Source organism: Rhinolophus ferrumequinum, chromosome 6 (assembly GCF_004115265.2).
Source record: "Rhinolophus ferrumequinum isolate MPI-CBG mRhiFer1 chromosome 6, mRhiFer1_v1.p, whole genome shotgun sequence".
NCBI classification, from domain to species: domain Eukaryota; kingdom Metazoa; phylum Chordata; class Mammalia; order Chiroptera; family Rhinolophidae; genus Rhinolophus; species Rhinolophus ferrumequinum.
Window position 1 is genome coordinate 24893424 of NC_046289.1, and position 16845 is coordinate 24910268.

The 16845-nt window shown below is 38.4% G+C and overlaps 1 protein-coding gene across 3 annotated transcripts in view; it reads right to left on the minus strand.

Moving 5' to 3' along the window:
* Positions 1-764: 764 nt before the first annotated feature.
* The window catches only part of PSEN1 (presenilin 1), a 62679-nt gene continuing 46598 nt past the window's right edge, over positions 765-16845 (minus strand). For all 3 annotated transcript variants that reach the window (XM_033107685.1, XM_033107683.1, XM_033107684.1), the window contains exons 10-12: positions 13742-13915; positions 6695-6813; positions 765-5399 (exon numbers count right to left, since the gene is read on the minus strand). In XM_033107685.1, the coding sequence (XP_032963576.1) occupies positions 5244-5399; positions 6695-6813; positions 13742-13915 (449 nt within the window). In that variant the 3' untranslated portion in view covers positions 765-5243. The remainder of the gene's footprint in view (positions 5400-6694; positions 6814-13741; positions 13916-16845) is intronic.

Sequence of the window (16845 nt, forward strand, 5' to 3'; positions counted from 1 at the left end):
TCAAAGGCACCACTCTCAGGGCCCCTAAAAATCAGACACCTCTCCCAGCCGATGAGGACAAACCATGATGCTTCTGTGGCAGACTCGAGTGATGCTGCCTACAAGATTCGTAAACACAAATGATGCTGTGATTCCCAAAGGAGGGAACGGCCACCTCCCCTGCTTCTCGATGCCCTTAGCCAGTGTAGCCAGGAATGCATCCATCTCTTATATGCTCCTTCGAAAGACAATGGTCAACTATGGTTTTTCTGCCACAAACTTATTTCTGATCAATAATTCCCAACATTGTGCCTGCTAGTCGCTGTTTAGAAACAAAAGGTTGTGTAGAGTTTCGGAATAGAGTGATAGGACAATCTATACTCTACCAGCTCAATAAAAGTAATGTTGCTTTTTACCATTGATGTGCTCTACATAATAATTTTTAAAAGACCATCATTCTCTAGCACATGAAATATCTGCATTGTACTACAACAAAATGTCCTATAAGTTCTTGTTTTGACAGTTTATACATTAACTTGAGTTAAATATTTTCTAGAAAAGTTTTTTTCAGAAACTATTAAGAATAGTCATTTTGAGACATCTCATAAATAGTTCAATATTACAGTCTTCAGATGTATGGCCTGCTATTATCCATACCACTTTATTCTGCACTAAGGATAGAAAACAATGCATTTGTGTTCCTAAACTGTTTCCTGATCATTGCTGAACACTTCTCATAGTTACACATTATACTCCTTTCATGTAAGAAAACTACCGCAGCTGGGTTCATGCGTGCTTTATTCATTTGCCAAATACAGGAAAATCTGCAGTCATCTGTCAAAATAACATCTTACCAAAAATTTAAAAGGTATTTAGAAAAGATGTATTCACAGTCTGTCTGAAACATGTACAAAGCAGTGTCTTCAGAAGCAAAAGCCAGACACTAAACACGGGAGCATAAATGATCCTGCTGAACCCACACCCCAGCCCCGCCAATTACACAGGAAACAGGACAATCTTATACAGTAGTACCTCGGTTTTCAAACGTCTCTGTAGATGAACATTTTGGTTTATGAAGGCCGTAAACCGGAAGTAAATACTTCGGTTTTTGAACACAACTCAGCAGTTGAATATGTCACACAGCTTCCCGAGTGCAAGATCCTGAGGTCTAGCTGTCAGCTGTTTTCGAAGGTTTCAGTGATTGTGGATTACGTTCGTAAACCGAGGTACCACTGTACTTGCTATTCCACTTGTTTGAAACTGCCCTGTTGCAGCAATTATTGATTTTAAAAGGAAAATTGCTTTCTGGGAAATCTTTCCTGCTATACAGACCAGACTGAAGTGCTAACATTTCAGAGCCCAGGGACGACCCAACTACTTCCTCAGGGCAATGCTGCAGCTGCCTGAGGCCCTGGGAAACGGCCTTGACATTCAAGAGAAGAATTCATTCAGCTCCGGGCTCACGTTTCACACACACCTCTAAGGTGTCTCCTCCCTGAGGGGAGGACTGTTCAGAGGGTGCGTCCAGGTGATCTGGGACCTGAGCATGGGGACAGCCTTGTCCGTATACTCTGCTGGGCAATTTCAACAAGCGTTGTAAAGAGCTGAAACCATGTTTTTAATCTCCTGTGTTTGGGGAATTTAAAAAGAGGTGAGAAGATCACAAAGATCACTTCTAGGCTCAAACTTATGATAGTGATATTGATTCACCCCAGGGCAAAACGAAATGTCCATATTTCAAGTCTCTTCCCAAACTTGGCATGCAGGATACCCTTGGAGGTGGGGAGAATGGCAAGTCAGCTGTTCTGTATAGTTTACCCAAAAGCAGATTTAGAGAAAAAGGAGTACTTTACTGAAAGGATGGGTTCTGGATGAAGTCAGTTTGTAAACATCAATTTTAATAACGGTAACTGAAAGGCGTAATTGACAAGTACCCAATATTTTAGAGAACTTAAAAATGGCATATACAGAAAACAAGAAACTCTAGCAGGATTCTGAGGACAGGTCTTACTCATCTTTGCATCTTTAGACTCCAGCACCACAGAAGACACTGAATAAATCCTTTCATAGTGGTTTCTGAACTTTTTCTGCCAGGGCTAGAGCGTCAATGGGGAAAGATGCAAGGCTGGGCACTGGGGGGGGGGGTCAGGATCAGAAGCTTCCTTGAGACACCTGACGCTGGAGGATCTCATGTGGTAGCTTAACCTCTGTCTCACATTCTACAAATTATCATCAAGACTATATGTATATATATAAGGTATTTAGAGGCCAAGTAAAGGACAAGTACTAAACATATTATTTGTTCAAGCGTCCATTATGGAAGAAGGGTTTTTAAAACCAATGGACTTTTAAAACATGAGGATCTAGGAGTTTAAGAGTGAAAACACCACCTCTTTAGTTGTTGCTTCTGTAGTGAAATCAATAATTTGCTCACTTACGAATGTTTCAAGTTACTTAGAAAGCTATTTTTTCTGATCAAGAAATTTAGTCATTTATAGTGAGAGTTGCGATCGATACTAAGACTACATACTAACCTAGTAAAAATTAAAAACAGGAAAGTGAGCCTTTCTTCTTTGAAAACACTACAAATCTTCCAAATATGGTTGGTATTTCCATAGGCGTTTGCAGCAACTTTCTGCATATAAACTCTTTATTCTGTACGCCAGTAAGAGCCAGATGTCACTGGTCACTTTTTCCTAGTGTTTTTCCTTGTTTTAATTGAGCAGATTGGCTTGGCTGCTCATGTTTTACTGTTTGTGTTGCCTGGCTCCACAGCCACCCCCGTGCCCGTGTGAAATCAACAGTGGACATCCTCAGTAGAATTGCTACTATTTTCTCTGGTGACAGTGATTTTTCATGGTGGAAGACTAGCATTTTGATACTTCAGAGGCAACTGAATGGATTCTAAGATTTGAAGAAAAACCTCTGCATCTGAGATTGGTGATTTAAGTCAGATGTGTTCTCTATGCTGAGATATGGTTCCATCTTGTAGAAAGTGACAGATTTACCGTAATCTTTCTACGTGGGACAATAATTCATAGGGCAGATATAAACACACACACACACACACACACACACACAAACACACGCACACGCACACACACCACATATCCTCTCCTGAGATGAGCCTTTCATGAAAGATACCGCATATTTGGTACCCTAACACAAACTACTCTAGATCAGGGCTCCCTCGAGACTGCTTCAAATCATAAATTGGTGTTCAGGTGGCTTTGCTGTAGCTGTTGAATCACATGTCTTCCTAGAAGATAATACTTACACTGCCACATATTCAGGAGAAAAAGAGAGAATTTTGGGAAAAAAGGGGGTAAACAACAAAAAAGAGATAAAAGAAACTACTGCTCTAAATCCCACTCTTTCTTTGTACAGCTCTTACTTATCCTACTGTTCTCAACTGCCTAATATGAGCCAATTTTTACTCACACATAGGTTAGTACCAGCACAATACTCCTGCGGTTAGTTTCTAAGAAATATTCCATGACAGAAAACAAATATTCTAAATTCCAGGGAGAACCCCAAACCAGATCACAGGACAGGCTGAGAGAAAGCAGGAGGAGGAAGAAAGCTGGTCTCTGTTTAGCCACAGGGGAAAACTAAGTTTCTCACCAATCCTTACAGTCAGATCACCAAGGCTGAGGGCTGTGTGTGGGCAAAGAAGGATTGTGCCCTGCTAAAGCTTCATGGAGAGGGGTTGTGTGCCCACAGCTGCTGGCTCTATTTTGTGCACTGTCCAGCTGAGCTGCACAGGGCCTGAATGCCACTGCCCAATTTTACACAAAGTTACAATGAAATAAAAGGTAGCGCAGAAGGGAAACCACAAAACACCCACTGAGAGGTGTCTGAGGGACAACTTGGATCCCCTCCTGAACATGTGCCCATGGGACATTAGCTCATTTTGTCCCACGGGCTGTTGGGGATCCCTTTTTCTTCTCTTGGTAGCTGGTTCTCCCCTTAGGTTTTCCCACAGCTCACCAAGTGACATCATGGCTTTCTCCAAACTATGCTTTGTACTCATACTACTGATCCATAAACTTTATAAACCACCAGTTTTTGGCTACTGGTTCGAATTCTGACCTACTATCAGGCAACAGGCTGTAGTTAAAAAAGAAATACCAGGACAGAAAGTGCTTCACCAGCCATTTTACTCTTCTTTAATGCTACTGTCTTTGGGTGCACACAGTATTTGCTGTTGAAGAAAGGACGACAGCAAGGCCGATAGTACTGATTCGTAACACATTCTTTGCACCACACAAGGTACAATCCTAAAGAACCGTATCATCTGCTATCCCAACTGAGCTGTCTTATTTGCTGTGTAAAAGAACAGTTTATGAGGGGAGTGAAGGGACAGATGGAGAACAAAGGAGGCATCGGGGACAAGTGAACCTACAAGAACGTTTAAAAATTAGGAAGTTGGTGGTAAATCCAGAATTTACCTAACGGTGATAGGGAATCGTTGAGTTATAGCTCTGTTATTTCCAGAAATTACTGAATTTGGAAACTGAGGTCAACACTTTTAAGATAAAGCATTCTCAGATAAATTCAGACTGGCCTTGGGAAGAAATGGCAACCATAGATGGTAATAAGTTTCAGTGCTTGAGAACGAAAAGTGTCAAAATCAACTTATATACATCTGACTTGACTCAAGGTGAAAAAAAAGTCTTACTGAAAAATGGTTAAGTCTGCAGCACAAAAGTCTGAAAGTGAAAGTTTGAGCCCCTTTCCACCTTTCCTGCTCTTCAGTACCTTCTGGTGGTGGTGCCTGCTCTTCAGTACCTGCTGAAAAGGTTTAGAATTCAGTACAGACTTATTAGGTTGATTTTCAACATGTTGCTTAAGATGAGGAGTCTTGTTTGGTTTCCATCACTTCATTTAACCGCTTGGTAATGGTAGTCCTGAGAGTCTGCAGTGTTGATAAAATCCGCCTGCGACCAAGGGTCAAAAAGCTGGTGGGAGCACAGCAACTTCTTGACCCATCACTTGTCCTTGACCTTGTCCCTCAAATCTGGCTGTTTTGAACTGAGGGACTCAGTCCACCACGATGATACATGTTCAGAACCATTTTCTGTAGACACCTCCTTCCAATGCCCAACAGTGCAGATGGTCAGGAAGACTTGGAAGGAAGCCGCAAAAAGTCCATTCAGGAATCTTGACTTTGTTAGAAGTGGACACAGGAAAACACCTTTGTCCTTCCCAGATTTTATTACAGTCAAAGGAGAAAAATCCATGGGATTCTAATTGCAAATATGCTAGATATAAAATTGATGGAATGCTAACTGGTCCATAAAGGGCTGCACAAGATAATCTGTGGCAAAGTAGAAGACAAGCCCAAAGGTGATAGAGATCGGAAGAGCTGGCAATGCTTTCTTGAAAATGGCGAGGAGTAATAACGTAAGGCACAAACCCTGTGGGGGGGAAGGGGGGAAGACTCAAACTCAGACATAATTTTGAAAGTATTTCATGTAAAACAACTCAACCACAAATCTTGGTTTTCATTTAGTGAACTGAATACTATTCTTTCCGGTTAAATTTTAGAACAAATGTTTCCACGAAACCTGGAAACTTTTATTTTCCTTTGCAACACAGAGTTCATTATGCACACATTCATGATTCTTCATCCTCTAATTCTAGGTAAGGAACAGAAACTGAAAATAAGTAAAACTATTTTGGAAGAAAATTAAATAATACAGAGACTTCTATCGAAAATACTGAGTTGGCTACTGTGAGTTTAGTTGGGCTGGCTAAATTCCCAGAGGTGAAGAGCATTCTTTATGCTTGTGGAGGCAAAGATGCTCATAGAACACACCGATAAAAGTTTGTTTGTGAAAAAATATTGCCGCTTTCTTGGAAACACAGAGCAGCCATATAATACAGTCCATTTTTTACTCTAGTTACTGAGACACTAACTATAAATTCTGGAGGCTGAGTATCATTTCAGGTTTACCCACTGTAAGTAATTTTCTTCTGAAAAAGATACAACACACCCAGAAAATTAACCTCCAAAGAGAAATAAAATACATGAAAATTCTAACTGGTTATATTACCATGATAAATCACAAACGTGATCACAAAATAAATGCAATGTAAAAGCTCTCATCTAACCCCACTTGCATATATCAAAGATATCCCATCTTTAGTTAAAAAAAAGCAGTAAGAACTATCTTCTGAGTTATTTACTTAAATCAGTTTTGAAAGCTTCAGGGTTCACGGCACTGTAAGAGCTACATGAGATCACACATGGTGTTAATTTGTGTCACCTCCTACTTGCTGCCCACAGGAACCCTGTAAGCTGTAGCCTGTGGCATTAACTGCAAAACCACCACCAAACTCAGGGACTAAGTGAAGATCCACTTACTCCTTTAAGACAGTTAATTTCTTACATATCTGTGCTGCTTAAAGCAGTGGTTCCTAATCAGAAGCACTTTCAGAATTACCTGGGGAACTTTAAAAACAAGATACAGAATTGAAACCAATTAAATCTCTCAGGGTGGGAATGCAGTGTTAAAAGCTTCCAGGTGATTTTAATGTGTGGCTAGATGGAGAACTACTCAGGTGAAGTCCAATAATTTGTTTTTCAAAAGCTCCCAGGTGATTGGGACACTCAGCCCAGATGGAGTTAACATGGGACTGCTTTAAAGGGACAGCATCAGAGTTTTGAGATGAGGAGTTCTGACATGTTTTTATTACTGTGTATACTTACAATTAATATGGCTACAAAACAGGCTATGGTTGTGTTCCAGTCTCCACTGGCTGTTGCGGAAGCTTTACCGACCAGAACACTGTAGAAAATGAAATCTCCTAATCCAAGTTTTACTCCCCCTAAAAAGGAAAGATTACAAACATTAAAAAAAAAAGTTTGTCACTCTTTGCTATGATTTCACAAGTCAAAAATGCTCCACTCCACCCTGCACTGAATGAGAAGTCAGCAAATGATCTCATACAAAATTAGGCAGCAGCTAGGTTTTCCCTTTTCTTTTTTGGTGTTTTACAATAGGAGTTTCTGACTCTATGTGGCTGTCTCTGGGGTCTTAACCATACATGCTGCTGTTATATATCAAAAATAGTAACAATAAATTATAATTGTCATCTATTGAATGCCTAGTTTATACGTGGCACTTGTTCTAATAAATCCTCAAAAGAACCCCTATGAGAGAGATATATCATCTCGTTTTTTAAACACAGCTTTGTTGAGGTACATTTCTGAAAATTCACCTATTTGTGTAAGTGTACAACTCAACGATTGTAAAAAATTTCGAGTCGTACAACCATCATCACAATCCCCCACATTTGTATCACCCCAATAAGATAACTTGTGCCTGTTTTGTTAATCCCCACTCCCACCCCAGGCCTTAAGCAACCACTGATATTCTTTCTCTCTCTCTCAATTTGCCTTTTATAGACATTTTATAGAAATGGACTAATAGGATATTAAGTCTTTTGTGACTGGCTTCTTTCATGTATTGTAACATTTTTTAGGTTTATCCATGTTATTGCACGTGTCTGCAGCTTGTTCCTTTTTACAGATGAATAGTTTTCCACTTAGAGATATACTATGGTTTGTGCATTTACCAGTTGATGGACATTTGGATTGTTTTTGGTTTGGGGCTATTATGAATAACGCTGCCATGAACATTATTGTACATCCATATCTTTGTGTGGACAGATTGTTTTCATTTCCTTTGGGTAGATCCCTAGGAGTGGAATTGCTGGGTTCTATGGTAAGTTTATGTTTAAGAAACTGCCAAATTCTTTTTTATACTGGCTGTATCAGTTTACATTCCCACCAGCAATGCATAAGGGTTCCAGCTTCTTGACATGCTCACCAACACTTGGTATTGCCAGTTTTTTAATTATAGCCATTCCGATTAATGATGTTGAGTATCTTTTCATGTGTTCATTAACCCTTTTATTTCTTTTTTGGTGAAATGTCTATTCAAAGCATTTCCCTATTTTGTATTGGGTTATCTTCCTATAATCAATGCATTGTAAGCAGTCTTTATATATTCTAAATACAAGTTCTTTGATAGGACTTACAATATAGTTTGCAAATATTTTTTCTCTCAGTCTGTGACTTCTTGTCCTTTGTTTTTAAAAAATTTTTTAATTGTGGAATACAGTTCAATGGCATTATGTACATTCATACTGTTGTGCCACCATCTGTCCACAGAACTCTTTTCATGTGGCAAAATTGAAACTCTATACCCATTAAACAATAACTTCTTCTTCTCTCCCTCCAGCACCCAGCACCCTTAATTCTACTTCTGAGTTTGACTACTCTACATAAGTGGAATCATACAATATTTGTCTTTTTGTGACTGGCTTATTTCACTTAGCATAATGTCAAGGCTCATTCGTGTTACAGCATATGTCAGAATTTCCTTCCTTTTTTAGGCTGAGAAATATTTTATTGCACGTATATACTACATTTTGTTTATACATTCGACGCTTAGGTTGCTTCCACCTCGCGTCTATTGTGAATAATGCTATGAATGTAGGTGTGCAAATATCTCTTCTCTTAATGCTATCTTTTGAAGTATAAAAGTTTTTAATTTTGACAAAGTCCAATCCATCCATTTTTTCTTCTATGTATCAGTGTTGTATTGAAGAACTCTTTGCTCAACCCAAGGTCATGAAGTTTTCTCCTAGAAGTTTTATAGTTTTACCCCTTACATATTTCAGTTTATGATCCATTTTTAATTCTTGATTGTGTGCATGACGGAATGGGTGAGGCAGGGGTTTCCGTTCATTCTTTTGCATATGGATATCCAATTGTCCCAGTACCATTTGTTGAAAAGATTATATCCTTTCCTCACTGAATTATTTTAGCACCTTTGTAACAGAATCACTGACCATAAATGTAAGGGTTTAACTGTGGACTCTCAATTCTGTTCCACTGATTTCTATGCCTGTCCTTGTACCTCTCCTGATCACAATGGCTTTAGGGTAAGTTTTGAAATGAGATAATGTTAAGTCCACCAACTTTTTTCTCCTCTTTCAAAATTGCTTTCGGTATTGTAGAAATTGACAAGCACATCCTAAAAATTATATGGAAATGCAAAGGCCCTAGGTTTTCTGCTGTCTAACAATTTTAACCAGATAAGTTCTTCTCAAAAAGATAAACAATCAAGCAAACATTATAGATTCAAAAGATAGGCTTTGACTTAGCGTCCACTATTACTCTGTACATGTTATAATTGGCTTTCATCTTTCTGGTTGTTAAATAACTATTTCCTACTGAATTTGATCCTGGTCTTAAAGTTTTGTTGCCTGAGTTACAGAAATCCTTTCCATAAGACAGGGGCTGAATGGATCTGAGAAGTACAGTTTATTCTACATGTGGGTGAGTAAAAAGCAGAGTGCTGATTAATAAGATCTTACTGAGAAACCACTGTTCTTAAATCATGGAAGCCAGAGCAAAGTCTTCCTTAGTGGAAAAGATAAACATATGTACGACCTGTGAAATCTGATGCTATGAAGTACAGGGCATGCTAACCTTCCCAGACCGATGAATGCACTCACCAGTGGCAGGGCTGTGGAGGAGTCTACCTCTCCATTTAAGTACTTGTGTGATCCAGAGCAAGGTCATTAACTTCTTTAATCCTCAAATTCCTCAGCTCTAAGATGGGGATTACAGACCTATCTCATAGTGTTATCAAAATTAAAAAGAATAAGGAAAAGCTCATGGCACATACACAGGATAAACAAATGATAGCCTCAGAAAGACTTTTGATTCCAAACATTAAATGTTATAAGAAACTAACTAAAGGAAACTAAGTTCTTCAGGGGGAAAAACTGCTATAAAAATGAATTTTTAAAAATAATCCAGGAGAAAAATTTTGCATTTATCTAATAAGGAACTTGTATCTAGAATGTATAAAAAACTATTACTCAATAGTTTTAAAAACTCAATAATTTTAAAAGACAATTAAAAAATGGGCAAAGGATTTGAATAGACAGTTCTCCAAAGAAAACATACAAATGGCCAACAAGCACACAAAAAGATACTCAATATCATTAGCTATTAGGGAAATGCAAATCAAAACCACAATGAGATATACCACTTTATAGCTACCAGAATGATAAAGACGGATAATAACAAGTGTTGGTGAGGACATGGAAAAATTGAAACATTCATACATTGCTGGTGGGAAGGTAATACAGTTGCTTTGCAAAATAGTCTGGCAGTTCTTCAAAAGGTTAAATATAGGGGCGTCTGGATGGCTCAGTTGGTTAGAGCACGAGCTCTTAACAACATGGTTGCCAGTTCGATTCCCACATGGGCCAGTGAGCTGCACCCTCCACAACTAGACTGAAGACAACAAGCTGCTGCTGAGCTTCTGGAGTGGCAGCCAGATGGCTCAGTTAGTTAGAGCAGGAGCTCTCAACAACAAGGTTGCCGGTTTGATTTCCACATGGGGTGGTGGGCTGCGCCCCCTGCAACTAAAGATTGAAAACAGTGACTGGACTTGGAGCTGAGCTACGCCCTCCACAACTAGATTGAAGGACAATGACTTGGAGCTGATGGGCCCTGGAGAAACACACTGTTCCCCAATATGCTCCAATAAAATTTTTTTTAAAAAACTAGTCCCTTGCCATTATTCTTAAAAGAAAACAAAAACCAAAAAAAGGTTAAATGTAAAGTTACCATATGAGCCAGCAATTTCATTTGTAGGTAAGTACCCAAGAAGAAAGAACCTATGTCTGCATAAAGAAGTGTATATGAATGTTCATAGCAACATTATGCCAAAATGGAAACTCAAGATGTCCATTAACTGATGAATGGATGAATGGGTAAGTATGGCCTATTCATACAATGCAATATTATCTGGCTATAAAAAGAAATGAAGTACTGATACACGCTATAACATAAATGAACCTTGAAAAAATTATGGTAAGTGAAAGAAACAAGTACAAAGGACCGCACTGTATGATTCAATTTTTATTCAACGTCTAGAATAGGCAAATATATTAAGATAATATATTGGTTGGTGTTGAGGGACATGGTGGCTAATGGGTACAGGGTTTCTTTTTGAGGTGATACAAATGTTCTAGAATTCACTTGTGGTGATGGTTGAATAACTCTATGAAAACAATAAAAACCAATGCATTGTATACTTTATATAGGGGTATGAGAGGGATTGGAGAAGTGGCAGCTATGAAGTGTGGGTTTCTTTTGGGGGTAATGAAAATGTTCTAAAATTAATTGTGGTGATGGTTGAAAAATTCTGTGAATAAAACCACAACTTTAAATGGGTTAGTTGTATAGTATGTGAGTTATATCTCAACAAAGCTATCAAAAAAATAATGCATGGAATCAAGCCTAAAATTATGGCCTCACTTTTTTTCATTTAAAAGCTTATTTTCGTTTAAATAATAGCAATATTATGGAAAATGCTATAGTTATACTTCACAGAATTCATTTTAACAAAGAGAGAAATGTAGATACATTTTATTAACAAAATTAAAATAGAGTAAGGAAACAACAAAGAAGTAACCATCAATTTTTTTCTTTAGGCACTTACCGAAATGGTAAGTTTTATTCACCTATAACCAGAAGAAACTGAATCAGTATATAAAACCTAAGAAAAAATCACGTTGCTGGAAATTTGGTTTCTTTAAACAGCTCCTTTTGATTTAAACAAAATATGCAATGGCCAAACAACTAAAATCACAGCAATGGTAACTGTTTAAATTAGACATAATGAGTAAACACTATTCTAATGCCAAATGTTGATGCTGAGATTCACTGCTAGTATTTTATTGCTATTTGCTAATGGTAGTGTAGGCCTTCTGTTGTTTTTTGTTGTTTTTGCCAACTCTGAAAAATGATTTTAAGTAATTATGGTATTCCTTTAATATTAAAAGGGGCATTTGCTGGTCTACCAAACACAAGACACAGTAAGGACTATTCACCAAATGATGGTGAACAGTCACTTTAATTGCAATATTTCTCTACACGAGTTCTAACAGTATACTATGTGCCTAGCTTAAATATAATAATAACACAATAAAAGAATGAAAATTTCCTATTATCTTTTTAATAAATATAAACATATTAAAACTGCCTCAAACTTACTGTTTACCTTTAAACTACTAAAATCTCTTCCTCCACTAAAATCTCTCTCTTCCCTTGAGGTTATAGAAAAAGAATTTCTATGAGTCAAATTCCCACTCCTGGAAACAACAGGTTAATTTCACTACTCTGATAAATTTTAAGTCTATCAGTAGTAGACGTGATGTCTCAGGGAAGTATGTTTGGAAATTCTCTAGAAGACCAACTGCCTTCACATTGAATGAAATGATACACATTTCTAGTTAAAAACTGTTGTTTTCTGAGTAAATGTTGATTTTTAAAAGGTTCTAGAAGACATATGTGCCTTTTAGAAGTCAAATTCTAGTGTAAATGGAAACTTTCATAAGTTACCATAAGTCTGATTAAAAACCCTAATGCAATCAGAGATGGTTGTGTGTGGCGGTAGATGCTAAGATGATGAAAGAATGTTATTAGTTTATATTGGTCCCAGATAAAGAAAATGTTAATCTGAAGATACGAGAGGTAATACTTGGGTTTTTCTTAAAAAAAAAAAAAAAAAAGTCAGAGATGAAGAGAAGGAGGACACAAAGAGATGATCAGGAGAGAGAATCTTCAAGTTGGAAAGGCAGTCAGGAAAGACTCATGTACTGGTGTGTTCAACAGCTATATATCACTTTCTTTTGACTCCAGCACCTTTGCGAAAAGAGGAGAGAAACAGAAGAGGCAACCTAATTATGGTGGAAACTTTGCCGGCAGAGAAATTACCAGCAAAGGCAAGCTCACGTCTAGCTATAAGATGAGGCACTTGAGTTTTCCAGAAGTGTGAAAGTCGCAGGCTGCAGCTGGCTCTAAGATCTGGAAAGCCCAGCCAAGCACCAAAGTCACAGATATGCCCAGGTCTGACTCAGTTAAAAGAGTTAAGGATGATCTGTAAGAAGTGTTCTCCTCAAGATGAAGTATCATGTCAAGGTCATAATAAATAGTGATTAGTGATTAAAGAAGCTAAGGCATCTAGGTGTTTGTTTCCTTAAAACTACTCAATATTTTTGCTATGTTGTAATCAAGAGTTTCACTTTTGTGAAAATTAAAAAACTGAGGATAATTTAGTTGGAAAATGTACTAATAATCTCTTATTCAATAAACCACATCTCTAAGACTAAGCCCTAACCAAGTGACTTTACTGGCTAATGTTCCTAAGAAGCCCCAACTGCTAACCTAAATCTAAGTGACAACACATCTTAGACACTGAACAAATGCTTACATTTCTGCCCATAACCTAGATCCCTTTGATTTTCTTTAAAATATAGTGCTTGCCAACAAAGGGAATAACACTGTAAAAGTTTGATATATTCAAATCCATAGGTCTCTGTACAGCAAAGCGTGAAATATATTAATGAAGTTTTTGTACACAAATATACTGCAGCCATGAAGTCTTACTAGAATAATAATTGCAAAGAAACCTTTTCCCTTGTAAAACAAATGCCAAAGATCAGGCTCTAAAGGGCCAATTTCAAAAATCTGAGGGGCAGAATTTGAGCTATTAACACATTTAACTATGAGAAAAGCACCAACTATTGGTATTACCCACTAAAAGCTGTAGTGTTATTTGGAATTGGACTGTAACACTCTCGATTCATTTTATTTTGGGAGAGTTTGATAATGCAGCACCTAAAGTAATAATCCATGACTTTTTAACTAGAGAAATGCACATACTTTCCTCTGGGTCCTCACTGGCGAGGACGTTGCTAGAAAGTTCCTGGACAGCAGTTCGTGACTCAGGCGTAGACTGATGAGGTCCTAGGTGACTGTCCCTCTGAGCTTCCCACTCTTCATTGAAGCCGCCATCGTCATTTTCTGTCACAGAGTTTTGTGGCTCATTCCCTGTGCCTTCAAGAAAAAGAGGAAATCACAGCTTAACATTTAGACAACTTTTTAATACTTTTAAGTATATGGGAACAGTAACTACTTGATTTTCACTGCTACTAGGTTAGCTGGCTCTGAAACCATGCATCACGGGCTGCAGTAAGGCCTGCACTGCTGGTTGCTCACCCACCAGCCATTTCTCCCCTTATTCCTGAGGGCAGAGCTCTGATTTGTTTGGGTTTCCACCTCTCACCCACAATACTCTGGGGGTAAATCCTGATCAATCCAAGCCAAGCATGATAATTTCATCATTCCTCTTCCCAATGAAAGTTCTATGGCTGTGGGTTAGGTATTAGTCACGTGTGAGGCAAAGTCTGCTGGGAATTTGGGGGAAATTTTTCTCACTTTAAGAGAAACAGGAAGATACCAACCATCCCTTTCTTCCCCTGGATGTTGTCTTATCTGGACATGATGCCTCGAACTGCACTTGTCACTTTGTGACTATGAGGAGCAGCAGGCTGAGGACCAAGCCCACACCTAAGGATGGCAGAGCAGGAAGATGGAAAGAACCTGGGCCCTTGATAACACCAATGAGCCACAAAATTAAACAACCCTATAAATGTCTACAGCTCAGGATTCTGGTCATGTGAGAGAACACATTTTTTTGTTTAAAGCAAAGGAATTGGGTTTTCTGATGTTTGCAGCCGAAAGCTTCCTAACTGATGGCACTCACCACTGTCTTTAGTGACTAAGTTACAAAAGTAGACCATTACTAGGGGGAGGAGGGAAGAGAAAAGAGGGGCGCATTTTGTATGGGCTAGTCATTTTGTTATGACAGTCAGTCTGACTGAAAATTGTGAGCGTAACATGATAGTCTTGAGAACCTTCCATACATCAAAAATAATTAAAATATGTAAGTTGATAATATTTTTTCCCCTCCTTTACTTTTTGTTTTAATAAAAGTGATACATGTTCATAGCAGAGGTAAATTTACCATGAATAAATAAAGCTTATATACTTTAGGCCTCTCACTTGCATGGACTTTCTCTGGGAAGGGCTCTTGCAATTCTGGATTTATAATTCGTATTCTTTTCCTTAACCAGGTCTCCATAAACTGGAATATTCCCTAGTTTGGAGTTTATGAAATCATATAAGCATAAAGTTTATAAATAAAAACAGCAGTCTCTGCTCTGCCCCATCCCTCCTCACTCCTAATCCTCATTCCTGCTTTCAACTCTTTCAGCTGTTTTCTTTGGGTATTTACCTCCATAATTAATTATAAATAGAATGTTTATAGTGCTACATCTTGATGCTTTTATTTTAGATATTAATACTTCCTATAGGGAAGATGGAAGCATTAGCTCCCATACTCATGCACACATATAAATTTAACTCTCCCAATATTCTCAATGTCATAATTTTATGTTAAGTTCAGTTTGTATACTATCATTATGCAAATAGTGTTCACAACTAAACTACTTTGCTACAGCTAGAATAAACTACACTTGCTTCTTTCATACAACTTTTTCTTTTCCCTGGAAAACTGTCACGTCTTTACCCTTAACTAATTTCCTATGTATTATTTTTGACTAATTCATCCTCAAACATTCTAACAGAGTTTACACTCAGGTAACCTCCCAGTTCTATTATTTCTTCCCCTCTATAGACATCCCCCTTGGAGCTCTGTGCCCTTTTGTTCCAATCTAACTTCTAGTTCCTCTAACAGTGGTTTTCAACTAGAGGGTAGCACTTCCGTTCCAGGAGGTGTCTGGAAATAACTATGATGGAGGAGTTTTTAGTTATTGCAATACCTCGAAGCCACTACCAACATTTAGTGGGTGAAGGGCCAGGAACGCTAAATATCCTGCAATGTGAGAAGCCCCATACAATGAAGAACTGCCCCACCAAAATACCGCCAGCACTCCCACTGAGGACTCTGCAGTTCATCCAGATACTTCTCACTTTGGGGCCCTTGCCCATGTTGTTTCTTCTTCTGGAAAAATCTTCCTTCCACTCTTCAGCTGGCCATCTCCTATTATCACTTCCTCCGGAAAGCCTTCCTTGACTTTCCAGAATAAATGAAATTCCTATACTATAAACTTTCAGGGCAACTTACACTTCTCCTTTATAGGGCTTATCACAACTGTATGAATTATTTGTTGAATGTTTGTGTCTCCCCAAATAGGTTATAAGCTCCCCAGGGACGAGATATCTCATTCAGTGCTCTGTCCCCAGTATCTAACGAAACATCAGTTAGGTGCTCGACCAACAGTTGTCAAAAGGGTAAAATCCTGATGTGCCAAATACAAACTCATATGCATATATACATAAACATATATACTCATGACAACCAATCTTTCAATTTTCTTTCGCTTAACACAGGTTAACACGATAACCAGACTTGCAGCAGTTATTTCCAATATACTGTATTTCCTACTTCTCTTCTAGGTCTACTACTGGTATAATGTCTCCTTGTTCTGTTACCTTGCTCACTGCAGAACAGGCCTGATACCTTTGGGTCCAAATAGGAATTCTCAGGTGAAAATGTCCTCCTCACAGTTACCAAAATGCTAAACCAGCAGTTTTCTTGGCTCTATAAAATATAAACTCTTCCTTTTCTGAAAAACAGCCACTTATTTAACGCCCTTTTCTCTCACCAACTTTTATTCTGCCTGTTTTTCAGCTTCCTCATAAGGTTAGCTTTTGTTTTTATTTTAAAAGTTTCCTTTCTCCTTTTTCCCCCTTCTTCCATCTCCCCCACCCTCCCACCCCCCCACACTTTGGTTCAAGCCGTTGTTTCTCAATCTAGTTGTGTAAAACACAGCTCCCTGGCCCATCTTGGTATTATGAGTTTTGTGCTCCACCTGCTGAGGCAGTCGGTTGCCAGTCGCCGGTTGGCCGCTCACGGCAGCTCTCGCCAGCTGCCGGCTGCTCAAGGCTACTCACAATGGCCA